This window comes from Maniola hyperantus, chromosome 8, assembly GCF_902806685.2.
Source record: "Maniola hyperantus chromosome 8, iAphHyp1.2, whole genome shotgun sequence".
Classification (NCBI taxonomy): domain Eukaryota; kingdom Metazoa; phylum Arthropoda; class Insecta; order Lepidoptera; family Nymphalidae; genus Maniola; species Maniola hyperantus.
Genome location: NC_048543.1, coordinates 7216588 through 7235565, shown reverse-complemented (window position 1 = coordinate 7235565; position 18978 = coordinate 7216588). Strand labels below are relative to the sequence as shown.

The window sequence follows — 18978 nt, the reverse complement described above, 5'->3', positions numbered from 1 at the left end:
AAGACCGGGTGCCATTAGCCACAGCAGAAATGGCTGAAACCTGTAAGCGGCGTAAGGCCCTGGGACCATGGAGTCTTAGTCCTAATAAAATTTAACGGTACATATGTATTTTCACCGCGGTTAATATCCTCATCCGATGACAGAAGGGCTGGCTCGTTTTTTGCGCAAAGGATCAGTCTGTCGGTCCGGCGCGGAAATGCGCGTACTTAATATAAGTTTTCTAACATTCTTACCACCATTTCACGCGGTCATGATTTGTACAGTAGGTACATAATTAGATAAACCTACCATTTCCAGTTTTCCGCTTCTATAGGCTGGGGTCACCGGTCTGAATTTCCCCAAATTCTTTTAATGAATTGATTGATAATGTTCTTAGAAAGAATAACAATTTCCCATCTACCTAATGTTTTACGAAGTAGTTAAAAACCCATTAGGGATATTATGATATCTACCTACCAATAATAGTGACAAAACCATTTTTTTATTAATTTAATGCAGGCATAATAGATTATGACCGTATTGTAGTGGGTAGTGTAGTCTCTTAGTTTTGTGACGAAAATGTTTTCTATAAATTCAGCAACTGTTCTGTGCGTAGCAATAGGTGAGTTATATCTAATAATAAGTACCTAGTGAAAATATTTAAATTTAAAAAAATGCGATTCGATCAAACAGTTTTATAATTCCCGATATTTCAATTCATTCATCATCATCATTATTCCACTAGATACCTACTGCGAATGGGTCTCCTCTCAGAATGCTCGTATAAGTAAGGTTTAGGCACATAGTTCACCACGCTGGCCCAGTGCAGACTGGCAGACTTCACACATCTTTGAGAATATTTCGGCGAACTCTCAGGCATGCTAGGTTTTCACTTTTTTTTACTCATCGTTGAAGCAAGTGAATCGCTTCAAACGCTACGTGGGGTACCACAAAAATTAAGGGTTGGTTCCCGGGATCGAATCCTGAACTCGAAATAATATAATCGAAAATAGGAGGCCGAGCGATATTTTAACCACTTGGCCTTGCTTTTTTTGTACTGGATTACTCACCTAATTACAAAACTACTGTTACAGTTTTTTTTAATTTGAATCAGTATGATACGAAAACTGTCGATAAAGATTCAGATAAAGCGACCAATACCACCACAGATGCGACGGCAAATAGTACGACCACACCGTCGCCTTCGTTAGTAAATAGATTTTTAGATATTGACGGTATTATGAACATACACAGTTTTTTCCCGAATTTCAATATTGGCGGACTAAGTCCTGGTAATTTTCAGAATTATCCTAACAACGGTAATCAAGTAAGTATTTATTTTCTTCGATAATTTATTATAGATAGCTCGAGATGGCAATGGGGTATGAGCCGGGGTACGCCCCGCACACCCGTATGTCACTGACTGACTGACTGACTTACTGAAAGTAAGTATTCGAATTTTGAATACAGTGTGACGAATTCTAATTTTGAGTTTCTGAAAATATAAGTACTTAGTACGAGCATTAATTTGCTTGTAAAATGTTTCAGATAGGCAATCCTCAAGAAAATAATTGGAACAATGGAAACTGGGACGCGGCAATTCGTTATCCTGATAGCCCACAAAATTATCCCGGTCAAAATGTTCAGGTAGGTAAATATTTCATTTGACCATTAGATTTTTTAAATTATGATTTGCGATCAGTCCGAGGACTTTTAGCAAATTAGGTGTAGGATATTGTTTTGTAGCGGTTGCTCCTCTTTAGGCGCTAGCACTCAATTAGATAATTAAGGATGATTTATGAGTATAGGTATAGGTACCTAGGTAGGATTTGCTGAGTTTGTTGACTGTAGATACTTACACACCTCAAATATTAATTGAAAGTTTTTCCTACTTAGTATTTGAAAACAAAAAATATATAAAAAATTGTGTTAGGTTACCTACTGAAAAATTAAATGCCTCGTAATATACGTAAACGGTTTAAAAATCATTCACGAAAAACCTTTATCTAAGTAATATACTTATAAAAGGAAAGGTGACTGACTGACTGATTTATCAACGCACAGTTCAAATCACTGCACGGATCGGGCTATTTGGCACACAGTAACAGATAGTTATTATGACGTAGGCATCCGCTTTTTTCCGCAAGATTTTTGAAAAATTCAACCCTTATGGCGGGTATGCACTCATCCGATCCGAGTCCTAGAAAATACGTTCCGAAGTAGTCATAGAACTATTTGTATGGTAGCTTATGACACAAATGACGTAGATATTTTTTATATCCGTATTTTCACGGATTCGGATCATATGAGTGCGTGGTCGCTCGTTAGGGATAAATAGCGGTTTGAAATTTACAAATGTGAAATGTGAAAGCATATTAACCTAAGCTGGTTTAGTAATAAAATACTATCAAAAACCTCAATAGCTCAACCGGTATAGGAGTGGACTGAAAACCGAAAGGTCGACGACGACGGTTCAAACCCCGTCCGTTGCACTATTGTCGTACCTACTCCTAGCACAAGCCTGACGCTTAATTGGAGAGGAAAGGGGAATATTAGTCATTTAACATGGCTAATATTCTTTAAAAAAAAAAAAAAGAAAAAAAAAAAAAAACTATACTTACATAATTATACCAAGAATATAATGTTGGTGTTACGGTATTTTAAAAGATCTTTCTTTACCAAAAAGACGAGCAAAACTGACTAGGAAGTTACGAGTAGGTAGGTACGATTATCGTTTAAAAGTCAAATTTTATTAATATGTACTTAATGTATGGTCGCTAACTATGGACCTCATAAGAAAGCTCAGAGTCACTCAGCGGGCGATGGAGAGAGCTATGCTTGGAGTTTCTCTACGTGATCAAATCAGAAATGAAGAGATCCTTAGGAGAACTAGATTAACCGACATAGCTCAACGGGTTGCAAAGCTGAAGTGGCAATGGGCAGGGCACATAGTTCGTAAAACCGACCGAGACGTTGGGGTCCCAAAGTGCTGGAATGGCGACCTCGCACCGGAAGACGCAGCGTTGGAAGACCCCCCACTAGGTGGACGGCGACATCAGACGACTCGCAGGGAGCCGCTGGATTCAGGCGGCGGCGCAAGACCGTGGCGTGTGGCAGTCCCTACAAGTGACCTTTGTCCAGCTGTGGACGTCTATCGGTTAATGATGATGACTTAATGTATTATTTTTCAGGGTAGCAATCATCAACATCCCGGAAATGATTTTAACAATTTCAATGGGGGCAACTATCCTGTAAACCCTAATCCTCCCCACCAGGTAAGTAAAGTATGTTTATTCAAAGTCTTTAAAAAGTAGAAGTACGGAGTCATTTGCTTGGTTTATTTTCAGGGTAACAATCTGCGATATCCTGGGAATGATTTTAATAATTTTAATGGAGGCAACTATCCAGTAAATCCTAATATCCCCCAGGTAAGAAATAAGATGAAGGATAGGTAAAAAGCGGTGATAGCCTAATGGTTAAGACGTGCGCCTTCTTTTAGCAATATCCTGGAAATGAAGGCAACTATCCAGTAAATTCTAATACTCCCCAGGTATAAAGTTGGATATGATTATGATTTTAATGTGTGTAGGTACCTAAGTTTTTTAAAAAGCAGAAAGTAGGTAAATACAGTCTACCGTCTACATAAATATTTTTGTGAATTAAGTACCTACATTATTTACAGGGTAACAATCCCGGAAATGGTTTTAACGACTTGAATGGAGGCACCTATCTCGTAAATCCAAATATCCCTCAGGTATGAAGTTAAAAATTATAAAAAGTTATAAAAATTATTCCTGCATATTTTAAAATAATAAAAAGCCGAAATAAAACAAAAACACTTAAACTTATAAACTAATAAACTTTACAGGGTAATAATAACCAGCAATATCCCGGGAATGATTTTAACAATTTAAACGGAGGCAACTATCCCGTAAATCCAATCATCCCTCAGGTATGAAGTAGGATATTAATACCTACCTTTATAATATTACGAAGTAATATTTGTGTAAAATATTAAAACCAGCAAAAAAGCATGTAATTTTTCGGTGGAAGAATAATGTAGGTATATTTACAGGGTAATAATAATAATCAGCAATATCCCGGGAATAATAATTTAAATGGAGGCAATTATCCCGTAAATCCCAACACTCCTCAGGTAATATTAGCACATAAATAATAATTAGGTATGTATAGGTATTTTTTTTGAGAAGGCGCGTACAACACATTCACAATCACATACTACGCTTGTGTAAAATCTATGAATAAGTGCAAGTGTCATGAAGAAGTCTCTCTATCGCTGTCGCATGCAGGTAGCTTATGAGCATGAGAGAGAAAATATTGTTTTGACTTATGAAATACAGCGTGATTTTTGTTTTTCAAACCCACCCGCCAATTTACCAAATTGTTTATTTTGAAGTTAGAAAAAAGTCAGTTTTCTGAAAAAATCTTGCAAAACTTCGAGTTGGTATAATCTCGAGAAATAGTAACCTAATGTAGGTATTTTGCTATTTCATCGATTTTTTTGAACATGATGTGTAGTAAAATTGCGTTTGTGTGAGTACTGTGAACGTGCCAGGAACCGGTAATCCATCTATACCTTTAAGCGAATATAGGAAAAATATGTTTAAAAACTAAAAGTCTCATAATGATTTTAAAATATCAGTAGGTAGAATGATATTGGGGCTTCTGCAATCAATCTCACTTTGCTCGATCGATGCCCAATCAAGTTTTTTATCATGTTTTATAGTTCGCCACATGGATATATTTTTTGAATTATTTAAGCAGGTAAGTACAGTTAATGTGAATTTGACAATGAATGCAACATCAAGTTCGCTTGACTAGGTTTTATAAAAACCCTTAAATAAAAAGGGTCAAAAATCCCTTAGGAGCTTTTGTTTATCTTTTATGAATAAAGTAGTCTGGATCACGTCTTGCATAGACATAGTCAATTCAAAAAAATTGCCTAAGCCGTGCAGAGGGTTAGTTCGGAGACACATTTCGTCAAGGGTGAGTCGGACTTGCACACGAAGAGTTCCGTACCATCGTACAAGATTATGAACTATTTAATTTAATATTTTGTTAATTTATGTGGCGGTAATAAATGCACACTGAAAATTTTAACTCTCTACCACTAAGATACAGATCCGCTCACAGACGGACGGACGGATTGCGAAAATCACACACGGATGCCCCAACATTAACCAATAACTCCTTATTATAAATGCGAAAGTGTGTTTATTTGTTGGTTTATTGGTTTGTTGGGTTGTTGGTTCGTTGGTTTGTCCTTCAATCACCTCGCAACGGTGCAACGGATTGACGCGATTTTTTGCATGGGTATAGATAAACACCTGAAGAGTGACATATGCTACTTTTGATCCCAGAAAATCAAAGAGTTCCCTCGAGATTTTTGAAAACCTAATTCCACGCGGACGAAGTCGCGGGCATAAGCTAGTAGGTAATAATATAAAAAGAAAAATCCTGACCCACTGACTGACTCATCAACGTTCATCTTAACCCCTTGATCTAGAAAGCTAAAATTTTGCACAGAGGTTCTCTAAATAATGTAGACGGACTAAGACCGGATGTTACGAAATTTCCACGGGATATGCAATAATCGAAAGAGTAAGTAATTCACAGTTTTACTTATATAGGTAATTTAGTTCCGACCTCGGGTAGTGTGCGCTGAGGCCTGAGCTTAAATAATTGTGTCATTGATTTTAGCAAAACTATCCTCAATATCCGAGAGCAGGAAGTAATTTGGATAATAACAATAATTGGAACAACAATGGATATCCCGTTAACTATCAAAACCGCCCTTCATATCCGAACGAACAGGTAAAGTTTAATTGGTTGGAGAAAGTTAAATTGCGTAAATGTTATACTTAGTTAGTTTAGACGACCTCTCTGGCACAGTGGTGCACTCTGTCCTAGTTGTTAGGCAAGTAGGATTGATTTCCAGATGGGTTGATTTGGCATCGTTCTTGTTGGGCGACAGTTACCACACTATATTGGCAAAAAGTAACGCCGCCAAGCGATTGTGTTCCGACTTCCGATACGATGCCTCGTCGTAAGCGATTATATGTATTTGGGGGTAGGTATAACCCGTCGGAAATATCTGCAAACCTGGCTTAATGACTTCATGCAACGTGCTTGCGTTGGCAACGGTACTGGTGTTTATTATACTCTTAGGGTACTAGGCGAAAATGGGCGAGCTACGAGGAAGAGCGAGGGGAAGCGTATTCCAGCGAGGTGTGCAGATATTTCCAATGGTTTGTACCTACGTATGAGTTAAAAAATTACTGCCATCCCTTTTCCGTGCATCGTCGCTTAGGTAAATATGATATCACGTGCATCGTAGACTGCATCGTCAACTTCTCATGATATCTATCACGTGTGATTGTAGAAAAGGCACATAGTGTAAATGGCAAAGGTAATAAAAAATACCTACTTGAATTTGTATAACGTAGGTAGGTAGACAGCTAATGCAAATACGAACTACGAACCCTCTTCCCGCCATCATAATGTCTACTTATTATTCTAACCCGTATTTAACAGGCTACCAGTTCTAAATAATATCTGTCCCGGCTGTACTCACGTGTTTAGGCTACCAATTTTTACAAGGACCGATTATCGTCTGACGTCCACAAGCTGTTTTAGTCATGTTATATCCTGTTAAAATATTTCTTAGTTGGCTCGCACATACACACATCGAATTGAGACGTATGAACTTTTCGTTATATTGTGGTCCTTAGTTAGTATACAACCACGAGTAGATGATGCCCACAACTTCGTCCGCGTGGATTAAGATTTCTAAAAATCCGCGGGAATTCTTTGATTTTCCGGTATCAAAAGTTGCCTTTGTCCTTCCCCGGGATGCAAGCTATCTCTGTACCGAATTTCATCGAAATCGGTTAAACGGATGGGCCGTGAAAAGCTAGTAGACAGACAGACAGACCGACAGACAGATACACTTCCGCATTTATAATATTAGTATGGATACTACCTATGGAAGTATGTGGATTATGTTCCTGCCTTCTCCAGTCTTCCTGTTTTTTAGGACCAGTATCCAGGATCAGGAAACGGCTTGAATAACATTAACGGATTACAAAATAATCAGAATCCAAACCGAATTATGTTTCCCAATAATCAAGTACCAATACAAGGAATTCCACAAGGACAAACCCCCGGCTTAAGTCAAGGTCAACCTCAAGAGCCTCAGGGAACCTTCCAGAACGGCAACCCTGGATTACATAATGGCGGTTCGTTTAATCCTCAAGACTCAAACGGATTGAACAATTTACCGAACGGCAACTTGCCTTTGTTGCAATATCCGCTAACTAACGTTCCAGACATAACTACTGAAAAAGTGGCGATATTGGGACTACCTGTCACTATATCCAACGAGACCACCCAGAAACCTCTTGTTAATGCAAGGTAATTTGTGATTTACTCTAATAGTAGCAGCTTTATTTTATTTTCTCCAATCTGTTATCGGTATATTATTCTAGGAAAGGTTGTTCTAATTTAGACCTTGCTTTTGCAACCAATAATCAAAACAAACCCGACTGTTATACCTAACAGCTATATTAATATATCTAATCCGAACTTGCTGCCAAGGACGAGTAAAATTTTTCATTTTGTTCACCGAATTAAATTTATCTTGACCTACAGATATACCTACGTAAAGCTAAAGGCGCGAACAGTGTAGGCATGGTAATGTTATACCGTGGTGTAGGTAAGGCGTCGTTTTAATACAATGCAATTACGCGACCATCGCGGAGTAAGCGATGCCGACCATCGCGTCTACTCTGTGATCGCGTGCTTGCGTCAAATAGAACGAGAATACGTGATCATCGCGTGAATGCTAATTAGGACACCTATTCAAGATCAGTACGTTTGATCGCGCTTTCGCGTTCGTACGAGGATGCCATACCCCTTCCAGGTTAGCCCGCATCAATCTAGATTGCATTATCACTTAAATGAATAATTTTTATCAGACCTCTTGCTCACACTTACAGGCTTTATGGAACTGGAACTTGATGCCCTGGTGTTGTGTGTAGCAGTAAAAAAAGGATTTGTCGATGGTCGATAATCACCAGGGGAACCAATACAAAATTATCTGTTAGCTACCTGCGTCCAAACGGCATCCTTTTATCGATAACGACTGCTGTGAAATTCTCGCATCCCTATGATCGTAATAATTTATGACTCCGTTCGCAAGTTCATAATGACCCAACTATAGTAGATTCGCCTTCAGACGAAGCCGAAGACCCGAGAGGAATAACCGGATTCGGTAATCGGTTCGGGTATAAAAATGGATTTCATCCGATTTTTAGCAAAAAGTTCCAGTCAAAACGGTTTGAAGCACTAGTTAATTAACAAAAAGCGCCTGTCCGTAAAACTTTCTATTCCGACATTTTAATTGTCTTTTTCATCCAACTAACTGGCGAGCCAACTTTTCTTGATTGTTTTTTCTACTGCAGCACGAGTTCTGCCATGAAACAGTGTGTCCAGGACTGCCCGTCGACATCTGAGTACAATCCTGTCTGTGGCAGTAATAACATAACATATTTTAACGAGGGGAAAATCAAATGCGCTCGCCGTTGTGGTATTGGTGAGTTTCCAATGGAATATACTCTGTATTAATTTTGCTCAGATATCATTGGATATTATACTTTCAATAATTATATTATTATTAAGCTCCCATGAAATCATTTTATTAATATAATATTCGTATGACTGTGCAATATCATACGTGCAAATCGTTGCTAATATAATATTATATTATGCAAGTTGTAAGAATATAATTGTAGGTGGGATACAGATTCTTATTCTACCAGCAGCTGTTGATAGGTGCTTAACTGGGTCTTAAATCCTTAATCTAAGTACTTAACTGATAGGTAGGTAGGTACTATGTACATTTATTTGGCAAACTATGGCCTAAACCTTTCTCACTCTGACAGGAGACCCGTGCTCAGTAGTGGGACGGTAATGGATTGATCATGATGATGATGATGGCTTTGGCTTTAATGACTGCATAGACAAACAATGTTCACAGGCATTAGTCATTTTGTAATGGTCTTGTGGGCGATGATGAGCGGGACAGCTGGATTATTGCGTCCACTGAGCACACCGTTGATCGATGTTCTACACACAAACTGCTACAATTATCTCTATTCTCTACTAACTAACTACTAACTACTTACTAAGTACCTAATGGTGTTGTACACGCACCAAGATATAATCTGCTACATAGTTGACTCGTCTTGCGGCTCTCTATCTATCCGAAGGTAGATGAATGTGTTACCAATCAGAATACTTCCTTGTGAAATTTTCTGAATCATAATGGAATTCGTATATAATTGCACTAAGAATTTAGGTACTGATCTGTCAATTTTTTTAACCAAAACAAACTTGTTAACTAATAGGGAAGAAATGAAAATAGAATGATGACCACGACTTCGTCCGCGTGAATTTAGGATTTTAAAAATCCTGTGGGAACTCCTTGATTTTCCGTGACCAAAGTAGCTCATATCCTTCCTTGGGATGCTAGTTATCTCTGAAGCCGTTAAAATTGGCTAAACGCAAGAAAATCCAGCAGATATGTAGATAGACAGACAGATAGACGGACACATTTTCACATTTACAATAATTTTGATTAGTATGGAAATATGGATTAGATATACGGTGGATTTCTAGTTTTTGACAAGGTACTAATTATCTCTTTAAAGGTACTATTTACAATTTAGGTACAATTATTTGGAAGATATTTCATCAGTTTTCCAGCACTTCATGGGCAATCCTGACTTCACGAAAATGCAAATGCGGCGTTCTCTTAATATTTCTAGACGTAAATAGTAGTAATATTACTTGTATATGTCAGTCAGTTATTCAGTTTACCTTTTTACATTTATAGATATTTTATTATTACAGTTTGTAATATTTCAGATATACCTACGCAAAGAAATGGTGCATGCACGACCGATTCTACGCCCGGAATATTTGGATAATGGATTTTAAGATTATATTGTTACAAAAATTATCATGAAGTTTCAATTTCCAAACAACCTGAAGCTAAGATCATTGCTAGGTAACTTTGAACTCAGGATCCAGATTCGTTGCAACCAATGACCTAAATTGTTGCAATAATGAACTCCACGCACAGAGAATCGTGGCGATAGGCTCGCCGTGTGACAAAATTCGATACAAACTCTAATCTCCACAGGGCGATAGTAGCGCGGCAACACTACACAAACACAACAACACACGGCATGCTGTTAAATCGTATTTATGAACAATACGTCGACAACGATTATTTTTGGCAGATCCTCGTACGTATGAAGCATTTTAATTAAATGTAATATTAATATTTTAGGCGGAAGCACCCAAGAATTCATTTTAGCTTATGTAAGATTCGCAACTCATGAAATTAGAAATTTGTTTGTTATAGTTTCAAGCTTAGGTATATTTTAATAAAACGAAATTCTGAATTCGTATCTGCTTGCTTGAGGCTAATTAATGCAATTCTGTACTTATATTATGTAGTTATAACAAGTCTGGCTTTAGTTATTTTATCTGGTTTGTTGTGAAATATAAACACAATTTTCTTCCTGTAAATGCTTGACTAGAAGAATTAGACGCTAATTAAACTATGAGTAGGTATGAATAAATAAGTCGCTCACGCAGACACGATTGAGACCACGATTAATTAAATAGGCTACTTGACTCATATCTAATTTCGTCCAATACCTAAATGATTATTTATTATAGTATTTTGCTTAAGACAACGAAATATATCAATAACAATTATTAAAAACGCAGGATGGATATATAAATCCAATTTTAAAAAATACAGTTTTTATTTTTATTTGAAACGCAGAAAACGCTGTCAGCCATGATGTGACGTCATTAAATATGTAAACAAAGAAATGTCATCCCTATGTCACGCGTGGACTAACGTAGTATCCATATATAAAATTTAAAGTCCCGACTAACTAATATATCAACGCACAGCCTAAACATCTAAACAGCTGGTCCTAGATACATGAAATTTGGTGGGTGTGTTCTTTGTAGGTAAAGAGAAGGTATCCACTAGAAAAGGATTTTTTGAAATTCCACCCCTGAGTGGGCTAAACGGGGGTTTGAAATTTATGAAGTCCACGCGGGCGAAGTCACGAGCATAAGCTAGTTTTTATATATTTCTAAAAACTCATAGTAAACGTAAAAAATTATCGTTTTCTCTTTATAAATTGAATAAGTTATTAAATAAGACTTATAACAAAGTGATCTTTGCAAAAATAAATTTGGGTTGCAGTCGTTAGTCATATTATAGGATCCCTTTAAGCAAGTCTTCGCGTGTTACGTATATTTATTTCACTGGGCACTCTAATCCACAACTTTCCTGTGGTCTTTATCGATGCGTTTTTACATTCTCGGATGATACAATAACGATAATTACTATATTTTTCATGTAAACTAGCATAGAAGTCATGTTTATTAAACTTTGGGAGGTTATGCTGTTGTTTACAAATGCATGACGTCAGAGCACAGATAATCCATCGGCCAAACATGGCCGACAGTGTTTTCACCTGTCTAAGAAAAATATATTTTTAAATTAAAGTTTTACGGTTTTTAGGGCGCTAAAAAATATAGTGTTAATTTTTTTGATCTAATAGGACAAATATTAACCGTTTAAGACCTACTTAAAAAAAGTGTCAACTAGCCTATTGCATGAATAAAATGTAGATTAATTTTAATTAACCAATAATTCGTAATATGACGCATCAAGTCTTTGTTTTTTGTTGCAGTGCAAAGCTGAAACTCTATTTTACAATCGGCTTTTGACTAGATCTGAATCAAGTAGGTAGGTAAGTACCTATTAGAATTATTGTGAATGTGTTAATACTTAGGTACCTACTTTGTTTTTTATACCATAGTATGGTCACACGAGTAGACTGTGGTATGGTGTTCCTAGGAACTAGACTCTGGCTCCTTATTTTAAAAATCACTATACGGGTAGTACTATGATAGGACAGATAAAATAGTTTGAAGTGAGGATGCTCTGATTTCTTTCTTGTTTACCTACATTTGACCTCACATGGAGTCGGAGTGATCTGACTTTGTTTTACGGCTCCACACGTTGGCCCCAACTAGGGTCGCCAGGCGTCCGGATAAAGCCGGACATAGGTAAAGGCATTTTGATTGCGTGTCCGGCCAAAATAAACGGTGTCCGGCTTGTCCAGCTTTTGTTAGGCTTTTACATTTCGCAAACGAGCGTGGCCGAGCGCAGGCGAGTCGACTGTCGGTCGCTCCCGCAGGCGGCAGTGCCGCCTGACAACAAGATTTATGACAATAATGAAAAAGCTTGATTTTACATAAAAAAATTTGGTCGTACCTATTAATACTAAGACACAAAATCCTCAATAATGTAGGGTGTCCGGCCTTTCTATCCAAATGTCCGGCCAAACTGGCTGGTCTGTCCGACAATTAGGTTTGGCGACCTGGCAACCCTAGCCCCAACGCTGACCCCAACACTGTTCGCCCACTGTGGATCAGGAAATTAGCATTGGCCTCAACGTTGGCAAAGTTAATTTCCCGATTCACACGTTGGGCCAACAGTGTTGGGGCCCACGTGTGGAGCCGGCTGAACTGAGTTTCGGATTTGGACAACAACATTGCGATTACTGATTAATCAATGCTATGGTTAAAGCAAAATCCCCGACGATCGTTATTATTACTATACTAATTGGAATATTTAATTACGATACTGGGGGCGGCCTCATAGCCTTTTGTAGGCGGTTGTTTGATTAAAACTGTATTGAAAGGTGTAGTCTAGTCAGTCTACACACTCTACTAGGGTGTATAAGCTTATTGACACACTTTTTTAAACAAACTGACTGACATGGCTTAAACCACTGGGATTAGAAAGTTAATTTAAGTCTTGATACTACTTGTAGGTATATTGTATTCCGAGCACGTACCTAGGTACCTCTAAACTTTAGTTATGTGCATCTTACACTTGAGGTTGTGGGCAATTAGGTAAATAGGCCTATCATGCGGTAAATGTGGGAACCTGCATGCCTCTAAGGGTTCGCCAATTTTCATACCTAATGTCATCAAGGGTGTGCCAATCAGCACTTGGCCAGCGTGGTGGCCTTGTGTGTGTGTGTGTATTACAATCTCAATTGTTGTGATTGGCTGAATTTGTGCTATTCTTGTTGCAACAATGCATTGCAGCCAATAGTGAGCGAGCGTCAACCAATCAGGGGTGATTGCGATCGTGACATTTTAGCTGTCATTCTACCGCAATCGCGCAGCCGTTCTCAATAGTGAACCGGCAACCGGAAATGGTTTGAGATGAAAGTGGTTTTAGGGTTCCGTAGTAAACAAGGAACCCTTATAGTTTCGCCATGTCCGTCCGTCTGTCCGTCCGTCCGTCCTCGGTTAATCTCAGAGACTATTAGTGCTAGAAATCTGTAATTTGGCATGGGTATAATTATATTAATCACGCCGACAAAGTGGTGAAATAAAATTGTGTAGTGGCGATGATTTTTTTTTCTCGTCTACCCCATAGTGTGGGATATCGTTGAATAGGTCTTTTAAAAATACTGTGGGTGTGGGAACAAATTTTTTGATTTCTAGATCGGTTTGTAAAATATTGTGTTTTAAAGTGCTTATTTTTATTAGAGTCAAGTGTCCGCCCCCCTTTGTCCCGCCCCCCGGGGGGGGGATCTAGTAACGTGAAAAAATTCACAGCAGTAGTATATATATAATCAATTTTAAAGGAAAACTATCATGGCTAACTAGGGTTCACAGGTTAAGGAGTATGACTACGGAACCCTACACTGCGCGTGACCCGCCACGCACTTGGCCGGTTTTTTTTAATATAAAACATGCCCAATAAAGTAGGTACGGTGCGTCGGCGGTCGATGTTTTTGATCATGAAAATGAAAAGATAAAAGGATTTTAAGAGAAAAAGAAACTGAGTTAAAAGGGTAGATAGATAGGTAGGTATGCCGTGCAAATTGTATGAAAGCACTCTCGAGTAGGTACCTTTCTACGAGTAGATCTCGACGTCTGAGTGCGTTTGTATTGTCTTGTGAATGCCGACTGCTTGTTATTTATTTACGCAGGTTAATTATTTATTTATTACATTGCTTGGTCACAGATGAGACTTTTGGGATAAGCTCATCATTATGCAAACTTAAATTATGATATAGGTACGTGAAAGTGTGTCTGTTAAGAATAGCTTTTCACTGCTCATTTGACCAATTTTGACGAAATTTGGTACAAGGACAGCTTGTCTCGCAGGTATGGACATGGCTATATTTCGTCCCCCAAAAACCAAAGAGTTCCCACAGGATTCTTAAAAAACCTAAATCGCTTTTTAACCTACAACCTTACGCGTGCGAGCCAAACTCGCACTTCACTAGATTTTTTAGGTAAATACTCAATATTTGTTACAGAATTCAGGCTGACGAATTACTAAAAATTCATTATATTCCATTTACATGCTAGTAGCGGAGTATAATAGAAATGAAACAAAAGAAAACTTCCGCAATTCACCACTATGCATGAGGTTTTAGGCAATGTGCAAGTTTGCTTAAGTTTTGCAAGTGCCATTACAATTTAATAAACTGTGAACTCACTTATTGTTACACTACGTGTTTCACAATGGCCAGAGTACCTAGACTTTTTTTTTTTTTTTTTTTTAATTTGAAGTTGTAAGTCATAGGTACAAGTTACCTTGCAATATGTGGTGTACGTGAGTACCTACTAAGTAGGTGCCTACTCAGATCAAGAATTTATTGATTTCATATGACACACCATCGAAACACTGTATTAACATTTAAAATATTACATTATAATAATTTGTCAAGTCCGAGTACACTAATTATCATTACAGGCACCTATACATATAGTATAGTTTGTCCGCTTAAAAATAACATAAATGTTAAACAATTTGAAAAGCATTGAAAACTTAATAATTGCTGTAATAATAATGTCAATGAGATATATTATATGCAAATAGATCAGAAATATTAACAATAATGCTTTAGAATTATACAGAACTATGCGTGAAGATAATATAAGGAAGATGTAAGGACCCCTAAAAAACAAAAAACGTACAACGGCACAATATAGAAAATGAACTAGAGTGTAAAATAAGCTTCATCCCAAATTTTTGTACAACTGGACGAAAAAATTCCGAGGTTTTACCATTTTTATAGCTTCATTTGCCTGGACTAATATAATTTATTCCTAAAACTAAATAGTGCCGTGAAAGTGAAATGTCGATGTTGGAGAGAATTGACCTAAGTTACTCTTGAAAATTTTTGGAGCGAATTTTTTTTGTAGTAAATGTAGTAAAATATTCAATATGCGTGTAAATTTTTTGTGTGATAAATGCATAATATGAAATGTGATTTTTATTTATATATAAGTACCTAATTACCTATATAATTATGTAACAATGATAATATTGTAACATGTAAATCTTTAATGTCTATCGATTTTCGGAATAAAAAGCGCAGTTATCGACAGTAAAATACTTACCTATTTGCTATAGATTTACGGATGAAATAAAAATTCTGGAGGTTTTACGACTGTTGGGTTCTTCTCAGACCAAGGCGAGGTTTATGTAATAAATTATTATCACCATTAATTACATCAATAAAATTATCACGCCGGAAAATCGAAAAGTTCCAACGGGATTTTATATTTAAGAAACCTAAATCTATGTAGACAAAGTCACGAGCATCATCCAGTATATTATATTTTTCCGCATTCATCATAATTTTCAGTCCAGTTGGCATATTATTATCACTTGAAAGCCACAAACAGGAAAACTGAATTCTTTTACAAAAAAAAAAAATATTACCCATGGAGCAAAATATTACCTAATTGAAATTATATCGAACTTTGTTGCTTTGTGGTAATTAATTGAGACTGACCTGGTCTCTGACAGCTAATTAGTGCTATAAATATTCATTTTATAAAACGTAATATCTATTTTATTGTTACAAAATATTAATAATATTGCGATGGCATGTATTAATTTGGAATTTAATATTTTGATTACTTGATTAATTAATTTTATAATCGACTAGCTGTTGTTCGCGACTTCGATGAATAACTAATTATAACCTAGAGTATTCGGAGATATTGTCGCTATCTATCAGTGAAAGAATTTTCAAATCGGACTCCTAGTTTCGGAGATTTACATATTATAAACTCGCAAACTAACAATAATTAATATAGCTCTTTATAATATTATAGGTAAATTTGTAAGGACTTCAGACTCAAGCTCTCGAAGACTCAGACTCAGGAATAGTGATACAAGTAGTATCAGTATTATCATCAATGGGAAAGCTCAAAGGGAATAGTGAGACCCACCCACAGACTAAAATCAGCTCTTGCTTCGTATCACATCTAAACACATCGCAATAAATGGAATGTTGCAAACACGTACATGTTTATTATTTAAGATAGTTTACTTCCCACCGTTCACCGCATTTTAATTACAAACTCAGGTTTCACATTCGGTTATGTTGTACAAAAGAAAAATAAAATATCATCATATTTTACTGTAATTTAACTTTTCTGTCAACACTGGATCCCTCAGGAACAATTTCTAATTCGAAGCCGCTAAGATCTGAAACGCCCTTCCAGCATCAGTTTTCCCCTCCAATTATAATATGGGTACCTTCAAGTCAAGAGTGAATATGTATCTTCTAGGCAAACGCACTCCATCTTAGGCTGCAGCATCACTTGCCACCAGGTCTGCTTGTAACCAAGTACCTACTAGTAGTACTTAGTCTACATTTAAAACCGAATATCTTGATGAATATTATTAAGTGTATCTAGTAGCCCTTTCAGCCAAGAACCTGTGATGCCTAGTGGTTAGGACGTCCGCCTCCTAATCGGAGGTCGTGGGTTCAATCCCGGGCACGCTGTACCTCTAACTTTTAAGAGCTACGTGCGTTTTAAGTAATTATTAAATATCACTTGCTTTAACGGTGAAGGAAAACATCGTGAGGAAACCTGCATGCCTGAGAGTTCGCCATAATGTTTTCATAGGTGAGAGGTTTTGAGCCTCAATAGCTCAACAGGTACCTTAAGGAGTGGATTGAAAACCGAAAGGTCGACGGTTCAAACCCCGCCCGTTGCACTATTGTCGTACCTACTCCTAGCACAAGCTTGACGCTTAGTTGGAGAGGAAAGGGGAATATTAGTCATTTAACATGGGTAATAGTCTTTTTTAAAAAAAGGTGTGTAAAGTCAACCAATCCGCACTTGGCCATAAGTTGACCATTCGTGGTAGACTACGCCTGAAACTCTTCTCACTATGAGAGGAGGACCGTATTTTGTAGTGAGCCGGCGATAGGTTCTTAATGATAAGAAGCCCTTTGGGTTTGGATTCATGTACCTATTTTAACTAAAATAATTTTAAATCATGTTTACCTCTGGTAGTTTATAATAGCACTATAACTGCTCGCGACTTCATCCGCGTGGACTACATAAATTCAAACCCCTATTTCACCCCCTGGGGTTGAATTTTCAAAATCCTTTCTTAGCGGATGTCTACATCATAATAGCTATCTGCATGCAAAATTTCAGCCCGACCCGTTTAGTAGTTTTCGTTGTGCGTTGATAAATTATTCAGTCAGTCAGTCAGCTTTACCGGCTTTACCTTTTATACATAAACCTATATTCAGATTTAGGTTAGATTTAGATATTAAGATTTTTGTCTCACCAAAATGAAATTTAAACACGGCCAAGTGACTATCAGGAAGTCACAGTAACAAACTTTGACGAGTTTGGCCTGTAAGATAGTTAGTGGTTGCAAAGTTTTCACCATAGAATTGAGGTTAGTCCCTTTCCCCTGTTTTCCAATTCATACCTCTGCATTCATACTTCATATCAATATAGGAGATCTAGAAAATTATGAAACAATAGAAAGTATAGTCTACACTAATTGCAGTAGTAGAGTCACTGATTTAGCATAAAAGATATTAAGTAGATATCCTACATGAAATGATTTTGATTTATTGCAGGTCTGCTGCAAAAATGAAGTTCCCAAAATATTGGAATTTAATTGTCAATCGTAGGTTTTTGCATTCTAAAAACCACTAACTGAATATCTAAATATACGAAGTGCTTTTTGCTTTTTGGGAACATAGGCTCGAAGAGAGGGCTTTTGGCAGAACAAGTAAAGGTGAAATCCAAAATTTGAATGCATTGTTATTGCACTTATCGGTCGAATATTTTTTTTGTAAATTTTTGGTAATTTATTATCACTTTAGGATCAAATTAAGACACTTTTCAAAAAAGGGTAAAATAGCCCTAATTGAAATGAAATTCGTCGAGATAGGTAGGTACCGATACGCTTTAATCAAAGGGTACAAGGGTACAAGCTGGATGGGTGAAAGACGACGTGTTTTATTTTAAGTATTATAACGAGTCCATACAATAACATGAATAGCAAGTTTATATAAAAATACACTGACATTTATGGCTGTATGTTCACTTATTTATAATTATATCCAAGGCAGTAAAAAAGGATCGGAATTACGTATAAATCCAGCAATTGAGAAGCTGGAAGTTTGTTCAGTGAAGTCTCGGTAAACACAATTAAAACGGTATCTTTATGTGGACGGATCGTAGTCGACTTTAGGTGTACCTAATATGCTCGCAGATCTCTGAATCTCGGGATTTAAGAATGTTGTGCTAAATGGACTTCAAATTCAATATTTGAAGCATTCCGTAAAATGGAAATTATTTATTCTAGTTACGCTTAACTATTAGGTATCTACTTTACTAATTTAGTTTTAGTTAAAATAATTATATAACAAACATGAACCCCACACATTACAGAAGAAACATTACATAACAAGCATTATAGAAGAATGTTGAGAATCACTTGCGACTGTTGACAGCGTGTCAAGAATGCAACAGTAGGTGCCTACTACAAAGGCTAAGCAAAGATCTTGAAATCCT

General features: G+C 37.0%; 2 protein-coding genes across 2 annotated transcripts in view; one reads left to right on the top strand and one right to left on the bottom strand.

Moving 5' to 3' along the window:
* Positions 1-18978, bottom strand: part of LOC117984778 (hsc70-interacting protein-like) — a 38889-nt gene that overhangs the window by 10459 nt on the left and 9452 nt on the right. The gene's annotated exons all lie outside the window — the stretch shown is intronic.
* LOC117984777 (GATA zinc finger domain-containing protein 14-like) lies at positions 209-10021 on the top strand. Its single transcript, XM_069500059.1, has 12 exons — positions 209-601; positions 1074-1306; positions 1528-1626; positions 3171-3254; positions 3327-3407; positions 3662-3733; positions 3848-3931; positions 4055-4135; positions 5701-5814; positions 7037-7413; positions 8463-8593; positions 9928-10021. Exons 1-12 carry the CDS (start codon positions 559-561, stop codon positions 9987-9989), a joined length of 1461 nt encoding a protein of 486 aa, XP_069356160.1. The 5' UTR covers positions 209-558; the 3' UTR covers positions 9990-10021.